The sequence below is a fragment of the Chiloscyllium plagiosum genome, unplaced genomic scaffold, assembly GCF_037043375.1.
Source record: "Chiloscyllium plagiosum isolate Xiang-an unplaced genomic scaffold, Cpla_swu_hap1 HiC_scaffold_31, whole genome shotgun sequence".
Lineage (NCBI taxonomy): Eukaryota > Metazoa > Chordata > Chondrichthyes > Orectolobiformes > Hemiscylliidae > Chiloscyllium > Chiloscyllium plagiosum.
Genome location: NW_028270169.1, coordinates 38,645,755 through 38,670,227, shown reverse-complemented (window position 1 = coordinate 38,670,227; position 24,473 = coordinate 38,645,755). Strand labels below are relative to the sequence as shown.

Genomic DNA, 24,473 nt, shown 5'->3' with positions numbered 1-24,473 from the left:
CAACAGTGCCTTGGTAATCATCCTTTGCCTTTTAGTGGTTGTGCCTCGAGGACTGTCCATGGCCCATTCCCTTGAGTAACATAGCCGAAGCCCTAAATGATAAACAACCAGACTTTTGACCATGCCCAACCTATATAGTCTGGACAGTTGGGCATGGTCAGCCCTGTGGGTTGAGTGCAACCAGTCCAGGGAGTCCGTTGAAGAATTATGCAGATATCAGTCAAAATGTCACACTGAGGGGCAGAAGTGTGCTGTAAATGGATCAGAGATGTGCCATGATGTAGTGAGGCTGATACATGTTAGATATTAATATCTGCAGACGTGATGTTTATGCAGGTGTCACTCTTGAATTGTGCCTTCAGATGTTAATGCCAGGTGTCAATGATGGAAGTTCAGAGAAGCAAGCAGCAAACTGGAATCACCAGGCAACCACTCTGACTTCCATGCCAGGAATTCCCCTGTTTAGTTTCTATCTGATGGCTGGGAGGCTAGGTGGCTTAGTGATCAGAACTGCTACCTCACAGTGCCAGGGACCCAAGTTCAATTCTACCCTCGGGCAACTGTCTATGTGGAGTTTACACGTTCTCCCCATGTCGGTATGGGTTTCCTCCAGGTGTTCTGGTTTCCGCCAGGTGTTCTGGTTTCCTCCCACAGTCCAAAGATGTGCAGACTAGGTGAATTGGATATGGCCAATGTAGGGTTACAGGGAAAAAGGGGTGTGTCGGGGTGGGATGCTCTCTGGAGGGTCAGTGTGGACACATTGGGCCATTTGGCCTGCTTCCATACTATTGGGATTCTATGATATGAATGATTTCAATGAGGCTTAGTTAGTAAGTTTGTGGGTGATACCAAAATTGGTGGTATACTGGACACTGAAGAAGGTTATCTAAAAGGATCTTGATCAACTGGGCCAGTGGACTGAGGAATGGCAGATGGATTTTAATGCTGATAAATGCAAAGTGTTGCATGTTGATAAGGCAAACCAGGACAGGATTTACACAATTAATGGTGGGGTCCTGGGGAGTATTGTCAAGCATACTGACCTAGAGGTGCAAATACAATGTTCATTGAAAATTGGGTCACAGGTAGACAGAGTGGTGAAGAAGGCATTTGGCATGCTTGCCTTCATCAGTCAGAGGAACATTAAGCACAGGAGTTGGGATATCATGTTACAGCTGTGCAAGTCATTGGTGAGGCCACGTTTGGACTACTATGTACAGTTCTGGTCACCCTGCTATAGGGAGGATGGTATTAAACTGGAAAGGGTGTGAGAAAGATTTGCAAGAATGTTACTGAGGAAGGTTTGAATTATAGGCAGAAGATTGATTGGTTGGGAATATTTTCCCTGGTGCATAGGAAGCTTAGGGGTGACATTATAGAGGTTTGTAAAATCATGACGGACACAGATAAGATGAATAATTGAGGTCTTTTCCCCAGGATAGGGATTCCAAAACTACAGGGCATAGGTTTAAGGTGGGAGGGGAAAGATTTAAATGAGACCTGAGCTGCAACTTTTTCACATAGGGTGACACATGTATGGAACAAGCTGCCAGACTAAGTGGTAGAGGTGAGTTCAATTACAATATTTAAAAGACACTTGGACAGGTACATTGATAGGAAAGGTTTAGCAAGATAGGGGCCAAATGCAGACTAATGGGACATCTAAGGCTATTGAGTAAAGTGCAGGGATTAACATATTAGCAAGGATGGAAAATTGGTTGGTTGGCAGAAAATAAAGTGTGTATAGGTGGCAAAATGTGATCAGTGAAATCCTGCAGATACCTTTGCTGTGTCTCAGTTTTTAACAATTTACATCAATGATGTGAGTGAGGAGATTAAAAGCACGGTAATTGAATTTGTGAATGACACAGATAGGTAAGAAAATATGTTATGAAGAAGATTTAGGAGTTGACAGATGTAGAATAAGTGAGCAAACATCTGGCAGATACAGAATAACTGGGAAAATGTGAAGTTGTTTACTTTGACTGAAAAAAGAAAAATGCAGATAATTACTGAGAGAACAAGTGTGAAACTCTAAATTGCAGAGGGATTTATGGATTCTACTGCATGAGTCAAAAAAAGCTAATATGCAGGTGGCATATTACGGGCATGGATAGGATAAATAAACAATGCCTCTTTCCTAAGGTGGGGAGTCCAGAACTAGAGGGTGTGGTTTAGGGTGAGAGGGGAAAAATTTAAAAGGGACCTAAGGGGCAACTTTTTCAAGTAGAGGGTGATGCATGTATGGAATGAGCTGCCAGAGGAAGTGGTGGAGGTTGTTACAATTGCAACATTTAAAAGGCATCTGGATGGGTATATGAATTTGAAGGGTTTACAGGGATATGGGCCAAGTGCTGGCAAATGAGACTAGATTGGGTGAGGATATCTGGTCAGCATGGGTGAGTTGGACTGAAGGGTCTGTTAATGTGCTGTACATCTTTATGCTCTAAGAAGGCTAATGGAATGCTATCTGCTCTTAAAGAAGGAATTTAACATTAAAAAAATGCATGTTATGCTTCAGTTACAGACGGCATTTTCGAAACTACATCTCAAACACCATAAGCAGCGTTGTTCTCCTATTTATGGAAGAATATAAGTGCAATGGAGCTGGTTCAGAGGAGATATCATGCCCTCTTGAACTCTCTCTTCAAAGTTCTTTTTAGCTCTACTTTATGGTACTTGCTGACTATCAGTTCCTGACTCACAACATTAACCTATTAAAAATATTAGCCACCATACTGAATAGGAAGGGAACTTGGGAATACTAGACAAGTCAGATCTCTGAGTGAAATATAGATAGTTCATACCTTGTTTTTATTTTTATTCAATATGGTGGCATTTCAATGAAGTATAAGCACACACAGCTGCAGATTTAGTTTTAGCAATAAAACAAAATTTATTACACAAAATAAATAAAAGTATAATAAATTAAAACAAACTAATGAAATATAACAGTTTGAAAAAATTCAAAACCTGTGGCAAAACAAAATCTCATCTACTCCTCAACACCATCATTTTTCAATTAATCAAAATCCAGAGAAATTTCCCTTCTGTATCATATCTGTAGGTTTGATGTAACTGCCTCTTCTCAGTTTTAGTCCTTTGAACCGTGAGGCCATTTCCCTGACTCATCACTCAACTGATAGCTTAGACCTTCTCAGTTTTATAATAACTTGCAGAGTTCTAACCATACACTCCTGGTCTGGAAGTTTCACAAACTGAACTCTTTCACTAAAGTAACTTATTTCTTTAATTGTGTCTAATAAACTCCTTTCCTAGGAAGGACTATACTTGTATTTGGCTTTGGTCAAGATTTCTTCAAACTGAAATCTTACAAACTAACTAAATAATACAAATTGTTCATCTTAGATTCTGGTAAAGCCAATGTTTTCTCTCTCTTGTCATAAGGCCCCACAATATAAATTAATTATCATTATCCTTCCAGGAGTCCATGCAGTCATTTGGTCTCTGATACATATTAGTTTGAAATCGTGATTTTGAAAAGACTGACCAAGTTAATTTTCAAATATTTATTAATACATAAATCATACTTTTCACCACAGATAGTCACCAGTTTAGTGGGAATAGGTCCAAGAGAGCAGAAAGTTTTATCAATGACCTTCCCCCAATTAAAAGGTCAGAAGTGAGGATGTTTGTTAATGATTACACAGTGTTCAATGCCATTCATGACCCTTCAGAAATAGTCCATCCCAAATGCAGTAAGACCTGGATAATATCTGACTTGGGTTGAAAATGACCATAGTCAAAAAGTGTGGTGCTGGAAAAGCACAGCCAGTGAGGCAGCATCCAAGAAGCAGGAGAGTCGATGTTTCGAGCATAAGCTTTTCATCAGGAATGTGGGGCAGGTCCAAGGGGGCTGAGAGATAAATAGGAAGGAGATGGGGTGGGGGGTAGGTAGCTGGGCATCAGATAGGTAGATGAAGATGGTGGAGTGGATAGGTGGGAAAGAAGATGGACAGTTCAAGAAGACAGAACCAAGTTGGAGTGTTGAATCTGGGATAGGGTGGGAGGAGGGGATTTGAGGAAAGTGGTGAAATCAACATTGAAATTATGTGGTTTGAGGGTCCCACACATTATGACACCGATGTCTGGCAAGTGCAGTCCTCACTTTCTCCTAGTTGAAAATGACCATCTCTAACAAGAGAGAATCTAATTATTTCCCATTGAATGCCAATGGCATCACCATCATTGAGTCCCCTATTATCAACATTCTGAAGCTAACCACTGACCAGAAGCTGAATTAGATTAACTGACTATGAAGTTGCCATATAGATACTGTGGCTATCAGACCAGGTCAAAAGCTTGGAATCTGACAGTGAATAACGTACCTTCTGACTCCCCAAATCAGGTGCATTCAACAACACTCAAGAAGCCTGACATCATCCCAGGACAAATCTTGCTTCATTGGCTTTTCACATAAGCAAATATTCACTCCCTCCACCATCAATGGGCAGTAGCAGCAGTGTGCAGCGGACTGTAAAGGGCCTGTTTCCATGTTGTATGACTGACTCATGAACAAGGTGAGCTTCAAAAGGGACATGGGGAGTTATTAAAAATAAACAAAGAATCGGGAAGAGTCAGAATAGGGGAAAAAATGAGGAAGAAGAAATCATTGCATTGGTATGGCTAGATGTACAAAGAAAAGGGAGTGATGTGGCAGAGGTAGTTGGATGGATGATTTTAGTGTTGGTGACAAAGAAGTCCATGATTATGCTGTTGTATTCACATGTGTCAACACCTAGTTGGTATTTTCAATAAAACAATTAATTGAATCACTGGAAATCTAACTTTATATGAGTGGCATGGTAGGAGAGAAGGAGTGGCAGTGGCAATGTCTTAGACTTGTAACCATGACATCCAGTCTAACGATTTTAGTACATGGGTTCAAATTCCATCATGGCAACTTATATTCAATTAATTAATCTGGAATATAAAACTAGTCTTGATAATGGTGATCATGACAGTTACCATTGATTATGGTTACAAATCCATCTGGTAGATGAATGCCCTTTAGGGAAGAAAATCTGATGCACTTTCTTGGTTGATACAATATGCGATTCCAGGCCCACAAAAATGTGCTTGACTCTTGAGTGCCTTCTGTAATGGCCTTCCAAAGCTGTCAGTTGTATGTGATGTCCACAAAACCTGATAAAAGGAATTAACCCAACTGGCATTAACCAAGGCATGTTGTGCAATGGAATACTCTCAGTTTGCTTGGATGAATGTAGCTCCAATGACAATTTAGAAGTTTGATATTATCCAGGTCAAAGAGGCCCATTGCCTGGTACCCTATCCAACATCTGCAACATTCACTTCCTCCATCGCTGATATGAATCAGTAGCAATGCATATAATCTACAAGATGCACTGCAACAAGCCATCAGAATAGCTGTGACCTCCACCACCTAGAAAGATAAGGGAACATCACCATGCAAGTTTCACTCCCAAGCCACACACCATCCTGACTTGAAATTATACTGTCATTCCTTCACTGCTAGGCCAAAATCCTGAAACACTCTCCATAATAGTACTCTGGGTGTACTAATACTACATGGACTGAAACATTCAAGAAGGCAGGTCACCACCTTCTCAAGGGAAATTAGGAATGGGCAACAAATGCTCACTGAGATAGTAACATCCACATTTGGGATTTGAGAAGAAAAGGTTGATTGAAATGCAGAAGGAATGCGATGGGTGTTAGAATGCTAATGATGTCACAGCTAACAATGAGTGCACAGGATTTGCTTTGTACCATCTTATAGGAGATGCAAATTAATATAGAATCAACAGCAACCTTTAAATTGATATTGGATAAATATTTGAAGCAGGAAATATTGTATTAATATTAAATGAATGAGGCAATGACTCTACTTCGTTTTTTTTGAACAAGCAGGTACTTGTTTCAATTTTATGGACTGATTGTCCTCCTTCAACTTGTTGTCAATTAGTTGTCAACTAATCAAATTTAGTGTTGTTAGAAATGCATTAAGTAAACACTGTGTTTATGCAGGCTTAAAGTACAACTTATGCAGTGGTACGTCATACAGAAGTTTTCTTCTGTTTGAGTCAGTATGTTACTAAGATTTCAGTGACTACAGTGAAATAACATGGAAACTGTGGGAACTACACTATATATCTATCAAATCTGTGAAGAAATGATAGGTAAGCAATGTTTTGGATCGTGAAAATAGATTTGAACTGTTTTTCTGTCCTGTACAGAATGTAAGCACAGAAGGCCATATTTGTAAATTAAGCACAACAAATTAAAGTGGGAAATACAAGAGAAAGAAATACAAGAGTCTGCCATACAGTTAACTCAACATTATTACAGATACACAGCTCTTTCTTGAGACTTTTCCTTATCTGGTTAACGTTCTATAACTTTGGGCTGCATTACATCAAGCACTTTAAGGAATTCACTGCACTTTAAGAAGAAGGTGGCATGGTGGTTTGCACTGTTGCCTCACAGCGCCAGAGACAAGGGTTCAATTCCCGCCTCAAGCGACTTGGCTGTGTGGAGTTTGCACATACTCCCCGTGTCTGCGTGGGTTTCCTCCGGGTGCTCCGGTTTCCTCCCACTGTCCAAAAATGTGCAGGTTAGGTGAATTGGCCATGCTAAATTGCCAGTAGTGTTAGGTGGAGGGGTAAATGTAAGGGAATGGGTCTGGGTGGCTTGTGTTTCAGCGGGTCGGTGTGGACTTGTTGGGCCGAAGGGCCGGTTTCCACACTGTAAGGAATCTAATCTAAAAAAAAAGGTCACTGATCTTCTCCACCTCGTCAGCATCTTCTCCAATACCTCACACTCTATCTCTGCTCCTATATCCACCACCTACCAAGGCTCATGCTTTACTACTCACTTTAATCCCTGCAATATTTTCCCCCACTTGCTGTTACCCATACCAACCCTTGACATCACAAATTCTGCACACCTCAATGGTGCCAAACTCCTCACTCAGGAAACCTCCCGCCTGCACCAGAAGTAATAGCTGTGCCAATGACTTTCATCTCCCTAATACCTACCTCTCACTTATTCAACAAAGAAAGCAGACCAAAGTAGGGCAGAAAGACTCAAGATGGGTGATGGACTGCCCAACATTCAGCTGTGCCCAGTAAAAACCAAAAGGACTGCAGACGCTAGAAATCAGAAACAAAAACAGAAATTGCTGGAGAAGGGTTTCAAGCTCAGTGATGCTACCAAACCTGCTGAGCTTTTACAGCAATTTTTGGTTTAGTTTCTGATGATGATCACAAACAAGATGCTCGTCATATGAGTAGTGAAGAGCTGAATCAAAAACAGAAATTGCTGTAAAAGGGTTTCAAGCACAGTGATGCTACCAAACCTGCTGAGCATTTCCACATGGTGAGCATTTGACTGTGAGCATCATTTCTAAGTCCCTACACTAGAGTCAGACTTGACTAGACTTTCTATGCCAAGATCCCCTAAGCAAAGGCTATCCCACTTGACTTGACTGCTGCTAATAACCACTATGAGTTTTCTTAATTTATGTATCACAAAGCAACATACAAGTAAGATGAGCCTAGTATGTCTGGCTGAGGGGACAAATATAAAAAGACAAAGCAGTGCATGGCAGGGATGCTGTGAGCATCCAGGTAAGCTCAGAATAACTGTGCATTTTGACAAAAAGCAAAGAGCCTGGAGATATAACTTGGTCCAGTCCATGAGCTGGTGACATTACTGCAGAATTATAATTAATTTTGCTGGTACAGCCTGAGATGCAGCACTGAAGTGCAAAAGAATCCTGTGCATAGATCAGAGATGCGATAAGGATAGTTAACACCTGGCAATTTTCAGATGCCTAACTCCTTGGATATGACTGTATGTGTGTGGCCAGTGTGCTGTGATGTTGGTGCTCAGTGTCCAACATGAAGGTCATTCAGAGGTAGAGGCTAGCTAAAGTTGTTAGTTACCTACTCTGGATTCAGCTTTTCATCAAAGATAGATCTTTTTGAGCCATGTGCTATTTGTACAACAGTTTCAACGAAATCCACATTCAGAGATGGAGATAATAAAAGTAGAAAATATACATTGGATTATTTTTAGTTTTATTTCTGGGGCAGGGTATGTACCTGTAACATAGCTGTGTTTGATTCAATGCTCCTGCATCTTACTATCATTACCTGTTTTGCTTTTAGTTTTTCAATATTTGCACTTCTTTTAATTTTACTGTTCACTATGATAGTGATGAACACCCATATTACACCTGTGGCAATACTCTGTTTGTAATGGAACTAAGTTTCTTCATGCATAGTAAACATCAGTAGTGAAGTCAGCATTTGTTCCCTATTCCTAATTGACTTTGTGAATGTGATGGCGAGTTATCTTTTTGCGCTGTTGCAGTCCCTATACTGTAGTGTAGGTAGATCCAAAGTCTTTAAAGAAGGAAGATGCGACGGTATGAAATTATATTTTCACGTTCAGTTGGTGTATATTTTGGAGGGGATTTGTAGGTGATGGGTCCCAATGTTTCTGCTGTTCCCTGCCATCTAAGGGGTAGTAATTGTGAAGTTTGGATGGTGTTATCTAAGAGCTTTGGTGAGTTGTTGCAATGTCTTGGAGATGGTACACACCACTGCCCCGTGCCTCAGTTTTGGAGGGAGTGAACTTTTAAGATGGTAGATGGAATGCTGATCAGGTGGGCGGCCTTTTCCTGGATAGTGCTGAGCTGGTTGAGCACTGTCTGAGCTGCACTCATCAAAGCGAGTGGAGAGCCATCACACTCATAATTTGTGCCTTTGTGTGAATAGGCTTTGGGTAGTCAGGCAGAATATTAACATTGATTTTCCTGCTCCTCGGATGCTGCCTGACCTGCTGTGCTTTTCCAGCATCACTCTGATCTAGACTCTGGTTTCCAGCATCTGCAGCCCTTGTTTTTACCCAGAATATTAATATGACCAATTTCTGGCCTGTTTCAGGTCAATAGTACGATGATGATGGTAGAAGACTGAACAATTATAATGATTTTTCTCTTGCTGATGATAGTCATTTTCTGGTACTTGTGTGATGTAAATTTTGCTTGCCACCCATCATCCCAAACCTGGATGTTATTTTGGTTTTTGCTGCATGTGATGAGGTGTCAAGGCTATTATCTGCTTTTATTACTAAAGAATAGAATGGAAAGACATTTAATCTTATCCTTTGAGGTTTTGACAGCAAGGCAATTATTAACTTCTAGTGAAATCTCCAATATCTGCAGATTCATAATTGGTACTACTGCATATAAAACAGCTTCATGTATGATCTTATTATAGTGGGAAAGTCATTGGTAAAACAGCTGAAGATGGTTGGGCCAGAATATTACTGAGGGCTCCCTGTAGCAATGTCACAGGATGAGATGATTGGCCTCTAACAAAAACAATAAACTATCTTTGTGTTGAATTTGATTCCAACAAGTGGAGGCTCTTCCCATTTACTTCAGGATAGCTAAGCCACACTTTTAGTTATATATTGCCTTGCTGTCAAGGGAATTCATTTTTACATCACCTTACCAATTTACTTTGAATAGATGAATGCCTCCATTTGGTAAATGAGGGAATCATATGAATACAATAATTGTTCATCTACTATTTCTGATAATTGTTTTAACCCTAATTATGTTAATCTGTAGAATGAGCTGAAGGTACTCTCTTGGATGTTCTTTCCTGCTTAATTACTGGAACCACAACAACCATAAATTAGGCTTACAAAGAAAATGTTGAGTGAGAACTTGAATGAGGGAAATTAAATGCCAACTTTGTTTCACTGTTAATGTGACACTTTATTTTTGTATTTCATTGATTTTTGCTAATACCAATAAAGATGCAGAGTAATTTAATCCTGTCCTTTCAGACTTCAATACCATAGTGATTATCAATTTCTCATGATATCCCACATGATCTTGTGTTCAGATTAGTATTTGCACAATATATATTCATCTTTTCAAACAAAAACGTCAAGATTAACATTTATTATGAAAGATGACTGCGTTTATAGCTTTCTCATGATATCTTGTGATGATAAAGTTTACCACTGTATGGATGTTAACTATTAGACTATCTACTGCTGCCGAACATGATAAAAGCTGTTCATTATTTGCTAGCTACACTATATAGCTTATTTTATTTATCAATTATAAATATATGTTTATTGTTAAACTTACTCTTTCAGAGTTGGATTCCGGCCCATCCTCAACAAACACTATAGGATGGAGAGATGTATTGTGACACAGCTTGTGCATCTCTCCTTCTGGTGGGCACTGCTCAGAAGGAACTGATTCTGGAACAATGCTCATAGTGGTTGTACTTTCAGATGGCTGTTTGGTAGACGAGTGCACACTATCAGCTGCTGAAGGCAGTGCACAAGTAAGCGGCCGGTTTCCTGCTACCACAAATGACTTAATCTCTGAGACTGTAGAGGTGAGAGACTCAATTTCAATAGACTGAACGGTGGCTGCTGCATTGTCTGTATATGTTGGAGTGCTGGTAGCCTGATGAGTGCCCTGTGATTGTTGAATTTGTGTCGGATTCTCTACAGTATCCATTTTCACCAACTGAAGTTTTGGAGATGCCCTTAATTCATCCACTATCTGAAAGACAGTTTCCAAGTTAACTTCAGACTTTTTGGATTCATCTGTAGCAGTGCAGTGCCAGGCTGCTGCATTGCTGTGTAGAACATCAACAGGGTATGAAGACTGCATGGCAGCATTCTGAAGAGTAAGAAAGTTGAAATTTCTAAGTCTGTATGCAATATAAATTTGGTACCAAAAATACTGTTTCCATATTTCTTTAAAGCAAACTGAAGAAGTTTCTCACTAACTAGATTTGTACATATTTCTCTGATAATATGAATAGTCATTTTAAAGCATAGAACTTGAGTATTGCTGCTAAATGACAAAGTTTGTTGAAGCCTTGCATCTTGCACTTTGAGAACAATTCAGAAGATTACAAATTCAAGTTTAAAATCAACATTTATGCAGAATGAGAGGTCTGTGATGATTGATTGGCAAGTGGATTGTAATTGGGAGAAATGTTGCCGTAGCAAATGAACACACTATTGTTGATTGACAGTTAGCCATCAAGCTTTGTTTAAAATTTAAATCAGGCAGGCTGATTCTGATTGGACAAGGCATTATCCAAAGAATGAACCAGAAATTGGCAGTCTCATATTTTGTCACTTTACCTGACAAAGGAGCAGTGCTCCAAAAGCCTAGAATTTCAAATAAACCTGTTGCACTACAACCTGGTGTCAGGTGACTTCTGACCTATTTTGGTGAGTTGGAACAGGCACAGTGCATGTATGTTATTTCTATACACACAGAATCAGGCCCTGTTTATTAATATATGTAGTTTCCAGCGCATGCATGTGCACCAAGGCCAACGGACAATCCTAAATTATTTGCCAGTATAATTCTCTACACATCTAAGACATACATTTGCCTTCGCAATACATTCGTATGTGCACATTTCCTGTGTGCATAACCTGACTTCCTGTTGTTATACTTCTGTCAAGATTTACATGATCCTTTTTTGCATTTGCCAACCAACAGTGATCTCCTCTCATGCAGTATAAATGTTGTTTTTTTCCCTTGAATGGTATTCTTGTGCCTTGTCATCTACACACTGAAAAGCCTCCACAAATGTGTTTTTCCATCAATATATTTCTCTCTATTAATGTACATGATTATAAATCTTACATTTGTGTGCATTTCCAGTCTGCATAATTTAATATTCTGTTATCCACTGTTGTCAAGTTTTATATCAGTATTTTTGTATTATAAACATTTATCTTGTGACTTTTACCAAATTTTAATCAAGTAAACTTGTTGTGCTGCAAATGATCGGTAGGACCACTTGGTTCCTCCAAATGATGCAAAATGCTCTCCAAATTTGTTTTAATTCCTTTATCCCTAACTTCAAATGAGATTTTAAACAAACTATAATAAATGCATCTTATAAAATGATGGAATGCATCCATTTAAGTAATTTAATGCCTCTTAATGCCTTCATCAATGTTTGTACTTCAAGCTCTTTCCCCCAAAATAAGATTTGATATTTCTGTTCAATGCTGTGAAATTGTGAGCTGAATGTGGGGACAGCATGTGTAATGTATTTAAATTCCCTAGCTTGGTATCAATACTATTCAACATTTTATATTCATAATATTTACTGTTTTCAAACAGTTTCAACTAGTTGTTCACAAAGATTACTTGAAGAAGAACAAGAGGACAATATTCATCAGAGGCTCTGGGTAAGTGGTTTTTCAAATCACCCAGTCAGTAAAGCGCACATGTTCAGAAAACTATGCTTGCATGACATACAGATGGAGTGCTGAATTGGGAACTTGTTTCATGTGTCAAATCTGATATGTATTTTTCTAATTTAAGTATGGATTATGGATCAGATTCTGACCATAGAACTAACAACTTTCAAATTACTAAAAATTCTGAAGTGAATTAAATATCCAGATTAAAGAAGGAGTTGTCTTGTAATGGTAGTTGTCTGACAATCAGTTGAAAGTAGTTGGTTCAATTGCTGTTTATTATTGTAGCAGAAGCTAAAGTAGTTAGCGAGTCAGCAGAAGTTCTATATAAGAAGTACAGCTTTTATTTCATAAGTTCAGTAAGTGGCACATGGTCAGGAGCCTATACCTGAGTGAGATGTAGACAGAATGTGGAATTAGATAATTCATTCATTAGGAAATTCAGTGTATAGTGGTAAGAGGGGCTCAATCTTTCTTTTAAAATCAATCTCCAGTATTAATGTTTTTATTTGTCAGCTAGGGAATTGCACATTTCTATTACTTTACTTTCATGTATAAACTATTAAATCATTAACTAATTAAATAAATTTAGTAGGATGTATCAGTACCAACAAAATTTATTGGCCAGATCTATTCATACTGGTAACTGGATGTAGATTTGCTCGCTTAGCTGGTAGGTTCCTTTTCAGACATTTCGTCACCATACTGGGCAACATCTTCAGTGTGCCTCTGGATGAAGCACTGCTGATGATTCCTGCTTTCTATTTATATGTTTGGGTTTCTTTGGGTTGGTAATGTCATTTCCTAGGGTGATGTCATTTCTTGTTTATTTCCTCAGGGGTGGTAAATGGGGTCCAAGTCAATGTGTTTGTTGATAGAGTTCCAGTTGGAATGCCATGCTTCTAGGAATTCTCGTGCATGTCTCTGTTTGGCTTGTACTAAGATGGAAATGACTGCCAGACTACTCAGACCTCGTGGCATCATGGTAGCCCACAAACCCACCTACACACTAAAAGAGCAGCTAGTGAACTTGAAGGACTCTATACAGACAACAACCAAAACTAATGTCATTTACAAAATACCGTGCAAGGACTGCAACAAACACTACATTGTACAAACAGGCAGAAAACTAGCCACCAGGATACATGAACATCAACTAGCCACAAAATATGACCCTCTCTCACTAGTATCCTTACATACAGATAAGGAATGACACCACTTCGACTGGGACAACACATTTATCCTCGGACAAGCCAAACAGAGACATGCATGAGAATTCCTCGAAGCATGGCATTCCAACTCTATCAACAAACACATTGACTTGGACCTGATTTACCAACCCGTGAGAAAAAGAACAGAAAATGACATCACCATAGGAAATAACATCACCTCAGGAAATGACATCACCAACCCAAAGAAACCCAAACATATAAATAGAAAGCAGGAATCATCAGCAGTGCTTTGTCCGAAGGCTTACTGAGGAGTAATTTTGGTCACAGAATTTTGGTCACAGATACCTAGTATGGTGACGAAACATCTGAAAATGAATCTCCAGCTCAGTGAGCAAACCTACATCCAGAACCTCAACCTGAGCTACAAATCTTCTCAAAACTTGCTAATACTGTAGCATTTTCAACAGCAGAACAATTGACTAATAAATAAAGAAATGTTGGGGCTGCTTCAACTACAGCAACTATTATTCACATTGGGACTAAGAACATATGAAAAAACAAAAATGTAGTCCTACAGTCAGAATTTAGGGATCTATATGGAAATTAGCAGGTAGGACTTCAAAAGTAGTAATTTCCAAATTACTTCCACTGTCACCTGCAAGTGAGTAAGGGGCAGGAAATTAAAACTATGATGGATGACTAGAATTTTGTTGCATGTAGGAGAGTAGGTTTTAGGACTGGGGGAGATGCGACCTGTACAGGGAGGGTAGATTTCAGTTGAAACAGCCAAAATGTGTTTGGCTTATGGGATGTTTAGCTTGTTGGGGAGTATTTAAACTAATTTGGGCAAGGGCCAAATGATGAATTCAGTTGGGATAAAATCAGGAATGAAAACGGAAAGCAGAAAATTAGCTCACGAGTCTGAAACACAAAGGAAACAAAAACTAGATTGAAAACAAATTCATAGTACTCCAGGTATTTGTTTAATTGCAAGGAATATAGCCAATTAGGCAGATATAGCGACAGCTCAGATAGAATGTGATAGTATAGTATCAGTTTTTACCGAAACATGGTTTAAAAAAGTACAGAAGTGGAAGCTTAACATTTTTTCCAAATAGGAATTTCAGAGAAGATAGACAGTGGCGAAGAAAGGAGGAGTAATTTTGGTCACAGAAAAAATAACAGTTTTGAGGAATGAATAATATGTTCGAAGGATCATCAAATGAGGTCATATGGATTCAGCTAAGGAACAAAAAGAGGGCAGTCGCACTAGTAGACATGGTCAGAGGGAGAGAGAAGAGCAAATGCAGAGGCAAATCGCTGAACTGCAAACCAACAGGGCAGTAATAGTACAAGATGTTTACTCCTCCTATCCTGAGATAGTCTCAGTGTAAAAGAAATTGAAGGAGCAAAATTCTTGATATCTGGTTGTGAGTAGGAAATGAAACTGGGCAGACGGAAGGACTGGCAGTGGGTGAGCATTTTTGTGGTAGAGCTCATAATTCAGTTAGTTTTAACATGATTAGGGAAAAAAACAAAAGTTATAACTGGACTAAAGATTGGGGCAAAGTTAATTTACTAAGATAAGGAGAGTTTCTGCAAAAATGGACTGGCAACAGCAACTTGAATGTAAATCGGTGTCAGCACACTGAGAAGCATTCAAGGGGGAGATGCAAGATGTTCAGAGTAAACATGTTCCCACAAACAGAAAGGCTTGAACAGCCATATCTAGTGGCCCTGGATGTAAAGAGACTTACAGGATAAGACAAATCAGGAAAGAAAAGCTGCTGTTTGACATTGTAAACTCAATGGCCTGAAACATACTTTTTTGGTTAAATGACAGTTTCCAGTGGTTTTCATGGAGGATTTCTCTCTATGAAGCCTCATGAGATTTCTTGCTACATCTTATCAACCATGCCTCACCCCTACTTGCCATTTGCGAGATATCTGCCAAAAGACCAGCATTCCATCTTTAAAAGGCTACTATGCATTCAGACAAATGATGGCACTTCGATGTTGCTTTTCAATGGCAACATAATCGCAAAGCAGCCACAACACCATGTAACTCATAGGTGGCACAGCTGACACTTCATTACACAAAAAAACCCTCCATTCTCTTATCCTAGTATCTGTTTAACAACCAGGTCACACAGTTACTTGTCTTTAGCTATACCCTGTGTAACCACTACTTCTAAGTCACAGCTATTCTCTCCTCATGCCCATTGGGTGCCTGCACCTTATCAATGGACAGTAGGGGAATATCACATACAGACTTCCGACTGGATAATTCCAAAGATGGGCCTTTATTTACAGACAACAAAAAAACAACAAAACAAATAGATGCTGTAGTTTGACCCCACAATGCAAATCAAATATTAGCATGATGACCAATGATATTTTACAGTCCACAGTTGCTTGCAGAATCCAGCTCATACCTGATGAAACTGGGTGTTAAATCACCCTGATTACCTTGAAGCATTCTACTCAACCTAGCTCTGCCAAGCACAAGAGTTTTCTCCTCCTCAGTGTACGCATTCTCCTCCTTGAAAGATTGCCCCCATTCTGCAGTTCCTCAGTTCTGCAGTTCAAGACATTGCCTCAGTGCTTGCTTCAATTGTGCAGAGCATAGCACACTAAGATGTTGTGGCACATTGCCCAGCTGAACCAAGTACTTGAACAGCATCATCAGCAGCCCTACCGTCTGCTCCACCACAGCTGTGACTAAAACGTGGGATGCATTACATCTGCATCAGCCAGAGCATTGTGCAATCGTGTGATCAGCCGTGGTTGCACTAAGTAGCACTTGTTTCCCGATAATCAGCCTTGTAAGAGTCCAAACCTCAAAAACACCAGGTATGAGAGAGTGCTCCAGGATGTAGGATGGCAACTACTAGGAAACTGGCAATTCACTTTAATGAAGTGATGTGCAGGTTTCTGAATCCTACTGATGAGCTACAGTACTGACCTCATCATGGGAAACAAAATGAACCAATGTGATCTTGCACAGATAGCATTTGGGGAGGCACCAGGGAGGATGGCCTCAGGTCCCAGCATCTGTCATAATCTGCGTCCTGTGACATATGGATCCTGTCTGATAATGCCCCTTGTTCAACCTCAGGAAATGGACTTGGGGAGAAAATCTCAGATCCTCCTGTGAACACAATGCATCCTGGTGAGCCCTGTAACTGCGACCTCTGCTTGAGCTCGATGCTTCTCGCTGCTGCTCTTGGGCTTCCTATCAGATATGATCCTCCAGCATCCATTTTCACCTTTTTTAGGAAGGCAGACATAGTGACCAATATCTCACTTATCCAACTCTTACTGGCAATGATCTACACTGGCAACATAAGAAGCCAAAGAGGTTCTTAGCTCCGAAAATAGTCAGTAGTGACATACCTTGCAGATGAAGGCTTTCATGTTGTGCAACACACAGCATCCTGATAACCAGGGCCATGTCTCATTCAGCTTCACCTCAACTCAAAGTGCTGTGCTGGCTGAGCAAACCACACATGACAGCAAAAAGTGAGTGCCTGCTGCATTCCAACTCATTCATATTTGCCCCTTCATTACACAAGCGTTCAACAGATGTGGAGCCTGCATTTTCACTCATGAAACTGACACTGACTCCACTCACTCTCGGCATTTCCCCAGTCATCTTCCATTTGCAGTTAGCATCTAGTGAACAACAGTTGATGGCAGAAAATGCGGCTCACAGTGAGCACAGATAGCAGCAGGAGCAGCTGGTCACCAGATACTCACTGCAGAACAATGCCTTGTTTACAGCAAACTACCCCAGCAGCCCAATTCCAGTCATTCCCTTATCCAAAAGTGCAGACCCCACTAAATTGTACATTGCACTTTTTCTCCTACTTTCTTCTTTGCCCTGAGCTTTGACTTTACACCTTATTAATATGCACCATCGTCCTGTACAATTCCAAGTATAGATCACAGAGGTGATCACCATACCCTCCAGTATTTTACTGTATGTCGTCATTATATCTTGACTTATCCATCAGTTATCCTCTTCCGCAACTCAAAAAACCACTGCTTTCCTTCCCTCAAACTCTTGATAGTCTGAACTTCTTTTGGCAATGGGTTCCCCCATTTATCCCTACAAGCCACACTTGCATTCTCCCTACTGCACAACACAAGGATTCTATGACTATATTCGCTCCAGACCTCTGACCAACTTTGACAAACATTCCCTAGACATGACTGATGAGCTTCCCGTCTTTGCAGCACTACCACAGATGATATATAATTTCCCTGACCGCTTGCAATGGCCCTTCAGGACTGCCTACTCCCAGGCTATAGTTGAACATATCTCCTGTGACTGGCCTGAACAGTGAACTGACCATGGATAAATCCTGGATTGTGTGCGCTCTGTGCACATGACTGATAGTACCAAATCTCCTGACCAACAGCAATCCACATTTGAATTGAATGAGGACTACTTTCCACCTACATTCCAATGTGACCATTTGAATGTATAAACATGGGTTTGCTGTGCAGGCAGCTGGCAGATGCTGTAGATGCTCAATTGGTGTCTTAATGCATGCAACAGCATGTTGTCCCTTCTTCAGACAAATTCCTACCTCACAAACGAACATGTCTGTACATCAGTATTGATAGCCTTTAGACTCAGGCTTTAAAGTATTAATGCTCTAACAGGCTTGGTATAACAAGTCAATTCAAGGCAGGGATACTGTAAACATCTAAGTTAAGCACTAAGTGCACCACAGTTTAGAGAGCAGGCAAGTAGATCTGAAATGTAGCTTAATCTAAGCAATGAACTGGGTGCTTGACCAGTCAAAGTTTCTATCAAGCAGCCTTTCAATGCTGTTTTTTGATGCACCCCATAGTACGTTAGTTAACCAATGAGTTTTTTAAAAATACAGTGATAATTTCATGGTCGTTATTATTGACAGTAGCCTTATAGTCCAAATATATTAACTGAATTTAAATTTCATTAGCTGCTTTCGAGTTGTAAATACCAACAACCTGGTATCTGGATTACTGGTCCAGCAGCAATACTACAACAGCTTACATTAGAGAATTAGATTAATCAAGGCTTGTCGGTATGATGAGCTACTTTGATGAACTGCTGCAGTCCTTGAGGTGCTGGGACACCCACAGTGCTATTAAAAGGGGAGTTCCACGATTTGAACCAACAACAGTGGAAGACTGGCTCTATAGTTCTAAGTCATGGTGGAGTGTGGCTTGAAGGACAACTTTCTGGTGGTGATGGTGATACCTTTGTCCTTTTACGTGAGTTTGGAAGGTACTGTTGGAGGAGCCTTGGTGAGTTAAAGCAGTGCAACTTATGGATAATGTACACTGCTGCCACTGTATATCATGCTGAAATGGGGGAATATACAAAGTGGTGGATAGGAAACCAATCAAGTGTGATGTTTTGTCCTGGATGGTATGAACCTTTTTGAATGTTGTTAAAACTGCACTCATTGAAGCGAGTAGTGAGTATTCTATCTTGACTTCCCTTGCAGATAATGGACAAGTAATGGGGAAACAGGAGGTGACTGAATTCATAACTCTGATTAACAAGCATAGATTGTAGAGTTGGATTAAAGAGTAATTTACTAATTGGCGAAGTTGTCATTGTAGTACTACAATAAATCTCTATAAAATGTATCAATTTTACTTTGGGGAATGATAGAATGGTTTAAAAATATTAGCCTCATCAAGTCTGTTAGAATGAACAATAGAACTAAAAGAAATTGAAATGTTGCAGGTTGGACATCTTGAATTGTTTCTTGATTGTGTTATGACTACATTTCAGGCCAATAAAATCTGACAGGAAGAACAGTATATGCAAGAAGAAATAATGAGGTCAATTGGTAATCTGACACTGTGTTCAAAAACATAAGTAAAAATGAGGGAGAAGAAAAAAACGCTGACACGTTTGAACAATTTTCTTTAACAGAAATACAATAGACAGCTTCTGAGTTGAGTGAACTGTATCAAACAATGTACTCAGAAACTGAATCAGAACCCATACCTGAAAGTTATTATTTAAATGACAAAGTGCTAATGAGAAATTGGAGGCCATCTCAAATATCAACTGATGAGGAACAAATGGCAGATTCAGATGGCAATTCCATCAAGGTAAGATCTCTTAGCACTGTCTTAAGACATTGTTTAACACCTCTATCTAAAACTAGAAGGGGAAATCACTACCTTTTAGCAGTTGTGGATCCTTCAAGATTTCTTGAAGCTGGGCCTTTGGGAAAAGCTACAGCAAACATATTTGTGCAGATGTTACTTCAATATTTTACAAGATATGGATACCCAAGGAAATACAACCAGATCAAGGTTAAAAGTTTATCTCATAAAAATCCACAGAAATAATGAATAGTTTGGAAATCAAACAAGTTATGTATTCAGCTTATGATCCCAAGAAGCACTAAGAAAATGGAATCAAACTTTAAGAACTGTGATTACAGCTTATTGTCAGAAAGGATTGCGACAAAGGAATTTCCTTGTTACTGCATGTTATGAGTCTCTAATGAGTCCACAGAATCCAGTCATTTTAAACAAATAATGGACATAAGGTGGGAGGATCCCGTCACTTAATTAAAGAAGAAATATCAAATAAATTTCAAAATACACTTCCAACATATGTTAAACATAGCAGGAAAAGTTAAAATGTGAGAGTTGGCCAAAACACACTTAAACATGGATGCATAAACAATGAAACCTAGACTAGATTAAAAATGCCAAAACTTGTAATATCATCCAGTGAATATGCAGTAACTTATCAAGTGGAATCTGATTACAGCCATGCCAGCTGAGCAAGAAGTATTAAGAGGAGTTAGGGGTCAATCTTCACCGAAATCAGGCTGTCTGGAAGGATATTGGTAAGATAAATCCTATCTATCTTTTTTCTGATATTTGTAAATCAATAGATCTTAACTAGTGTTTTATATAATGTGTCTTTTTATGTAATGAACTTTGTTCTTTTGTTAAAAGTACAATGACATTCTCTTGTGAATATTTTCAGTGACTTATCCCCAGGGTGAAAGAAAATGAAGAAGAATAAAAAATATGGTATAGCAATCCAAATTTCAGTCTGGGATCTGTCTAGACTAGTATTACAATTAGCTGGGATTGATGACTCAAAGGGAATTATTGTTGGAGTCTATAATCAAGAATATGGTAAAAGATCACTTCAAAGTTTAAGTTAATCAGGGAGAGTCAGCATGAATTCATGAAAGGTAGGACATGTCTGACAAAACTCGTAGTTTTTGTTTGAAGAGGTGACAAATGTGGTGAATAAAGGCAAGTTGATGGTGTTTGATACAACCCCACAAAACAGACTGTTAGCTAAGATAAAAGCCCATTGAAATGAGGGCAAATTACTGACATAGCTAAGAAATTGGTTCAATGGCAGGAAACAAAATTGGATTAATGGGTAAGTACTCAAATTGGCAGAACGAGGCTGGTGATGTCCTGTAGGGATCTGTGTTGGGGCTTCAATTATTCAAAATATTCATTAAAAACTTGGATAATGGCATAAAAAGTCAAATATCCAAATTTGCTGATGACACAAAATTGTCATGATGTGGAGGTGCTGGTATTGGACTGGGGTGGACAATGTCAGAAGTTACATGACACCAGGTTATAGTCTAAAAGGTTTATTTGAAACCAGTAGCTTTCGGAGCACTGTTCCTTTATCAAGTGGAGTGACTTCATCTGACAAAGGAGCAGCACTCCGAAAGCCTATGATTTCAAATAAATCTGTTGGATTATAACCTGATGTTGTGTAACTCCTGACCTTGACACAAAATTAGACAGCATTTTATATAGAGTTGACGACAGCATAAAATTGCAGCAGGATATTTATAGATTGGGCGAATAGAATAAAATAGAAATTTATTGTCACGTGTACTTTTACACAAAAAATACAATGAAAGATTTAATAATAGCCCAACCATGGGGCCTACATCAATGACAGAATGTATCACATGTTAACTAAAAGCAAACTAAATATGTGTAAATATTTAATACATAAAATTTTATTCGTCCACAATAAGTCCATGGTTTATGATGTAAATTTAATCATTGTGAAATGTTACTGAATGAGTTTAGATCAGTTTCATGTGATTACACTATTGTTAACCGCATGTTAATATAACTTATGCAATATCAAATGGCATTATTGTAATACTTGAAATTATGCTTTGTGCGATTGAAGTGAATGAAATTTAACAATTTTGATTTCCAAATTTTGTTAAACCTCTTGTACTTCCCAATCATATTCCAGATAACCTCAATGATATGAAAAAACAAATAGACAAGAACAGGATTCCTAATGGAGTCTTGCTAATGAGTTAGACTATTGCACAAGAAAATGAAAACATTTTACCAACTTCCTCAGTATGGACAACTGTAGAAAGAAATGAAATGTTGCAAGAGGACCTGCAGGACACATTTTTCAGAAAGTGTTGATAATTGAGATGCACTGATTCAAAATAATGTAGTTAAAGAGCCAAATGCTGTCATCACACCACACAATTACTCAAATATACGTAGAAATGTAAACAACTATCAAAAAATTACAATTGTATATATTTGTGCCTGTCAGGTACAAATTATTTCTCAGGCACTTTTTGGCTTCAACCATTTGAGCATTTGCAAATAAGCCAAAAGGTTGGGTCTACGCAAGTAGTGGAACAGATTCTACTTGCAATTTGAGATTGTACAGTTGATGATGTCTTGTTACTGGCAAGCATAGTTTTATGCCATTAACCAAGACGCCAAACAACTTGTAACAAAAACCAGAGTGAGTCCTTTCATTTGCATTCTTCTAATGAGGAACCTGAAGAAGCCAAGACAAACATATGACTTAGTTACTACACTTGAAATCATATTTCAAGGCACCAGACAATTCCCAACCTGAATTTTTAATAAAGGAATTCAAAATCCAATAGAAATAAAAAATATAGTTTATAAAATAACATTCAAGTTGATTGTTTTTCCATCACAAAATAGTTTCAGCAAGTGTTGTGCCCTAAATATTCGGACTACTACAGTTTCAAATTCTTGGGACTTGGTGTGGCAAAACTAGATTCCTTGAGCACAATGGTGGGGATGACATTCAGTGCAGTGTTCTAGAAATAAAAACTTACAACTTCTGCAGAACAATTACAATCAAAAGGATTTAACACTAATTGCAATGTTAATGTGACTAATTTTTTAAAAAATTGCTGAATGACAGAGATGTAAATGACCGTAAATAGAGGAATTACAAATAAACAACACAATAGCAACTGATCCATTAAACAAATGCCTTAGTCAATTTTTACTTTAAAATAATTTTGTTAGCAAAAGGGATGTTGTATCAGACAATGGCACTGCTCTGAATATTTCATCATCCAGCACAAAACAAGTTACAAATGTACCATTAAAACCCACCACTGAATGATCTGAGTAAGGCTGCATCTATGCATGGGAAAACTTATCAAGTCAATACACACTGGAAAGAAAGTTACTTTTAACATCAAAATCTTTTGATTTTCAATGTTAAATAATACTGAAAAACAATACAAAATTATAAAATGTGAAATCTTTGAATATTTGGAGCCCATGTCCACAATATGCAATCAAGCACGATCCAAATTGATCATTCACCATTTGGTGAATGGGCAAAGCTGTGGCAGATAAGTTTTAATATAAGCAAATGTATAATTATCCATTTCAGACCAAAGAAAAATTACAGTATTGTTTAGAGGACACAAAGTTAAACACAGTGAATGTCCAACAAGATTTCTGGGTTCAGGTACACGGCTCTTAAAAATGCCATGAACGGTGCAGAAAATAGTCAAGGAGGCAAATGGATTGCTGGCTTTTGTATCTAAAGAGCTGGAGTATAGGGATGTAGATGTTATGCTCCAGTTATACAAAAGCATAGTTAAGTCCACTTAGAGAACTGTGAGCAGATCTGGGCACGACACCTTAGGAATGACGTTTTGGCCCGGGAGGGAATTCAATGCAGGTTTACCAGGATGATACCTGGTCTTTTGGGGTTAAGTTATGAGGACCATTTAGACAAATTAGTCCTTTATTCTCTATCTAATTGAGGTCTTCAGGATACTAACAGGGAAAGACAGAGTAGATAAAGATAAACTGCTTCTATTGGTTGAAGATTCTAGAACCAGATGACATAGTTTAAAAATTAGGATCAAGCCATTCAGGAGAGATGTTAGAAAGCACTTCTACATGCAAAGAGAGGTGGAGCAGAGAAGTGGAGGTTTAGAAATCCCTTCCTCAAATAACAGTTGATGCTAATTCAATTGTTAAATTTAAATCTGAGAATTTGTTTTTTATTGAACAAGGTTATGAAGGGATAAGGGTCTAAGGCGGGCAAATGGAGTTAGGCCACAGATCAGCAATGATCTTATTGAATGGCAGAGCAGACTCCAGGGGCGAATGGCCTACATCTGTTCTTATATTCCTATAATTATTGATATTTGTGTATGAATTTTGTTTTGGCAGGGTTCCCAACTATCTTTGGTATATATTATTAATATAGATATTAATGTAAAGGGGCATGATCGAGGAATTTGCAGTTGACAAAAAAAAATGGCTGTGCAGTTGATAGTGAGAAGAATAGCTGTATACAGTACAAAGAAAGCAATGGGCTATTCAATTGGACAGCCAGCCAGAAAAAGGTGAAATGATGCACTTGGGAGGTGAAGTAAGGCTAAGGAATAAACAAGGGAGAATACTGAGAGCTGTATCGGAAATAAGGTACTTTGGAGTGAATGCCCATACTTCCTTGAACGTAGCAGCATAGGTGGTTAAAGTGGTTAAGAAGGCATAGCGAATCCAATCCTTTTTTAATTGAGATGATATGAAGTTGGACTGGGTTGGACAAAATTAAAAATCACATGACACCAGGTTATAGTCCAACAGGTTTATTTGGAAGTACAAGCTTTTGGAGCGCTGCTCTTTTGTCAAGTAGCTAGTGGTCCAGGATCATAGGACGCAATTAAAAGTAAAAGATCA

At 38.7% G+C, this 24,473-nt stretch overlaps 1 protein-coding gene across 1 annotated transcript in view; it reads right to left on the bottom strand.

Moving 5' to 3' along the window:
• Positions 1-1,976: 1,976 nt before the first annotated feature.
• The window catches only part of hsf5 (heat shock transcription factor family member 5), a 95,726-nt gene continuing 73,229 nt past the window's right edge, over positions 1,977-24,473 (bottom strand). Inside the window, exons 4-5 of the mRNA XM_087977097.1 lie at positions 10,178-10,723; positions 1,977-1,985 (exon numbers count right to left, since the gene is read on the bottom strand). Coding sequence (XP_087833223.1) covers positions 1,977-1,985; positions 10,178-10,723 — 555 coding nt within the window. The remainder of the gene's footprint in view (positions 1,986-10,177; positions 10,724-24,473) is intronic.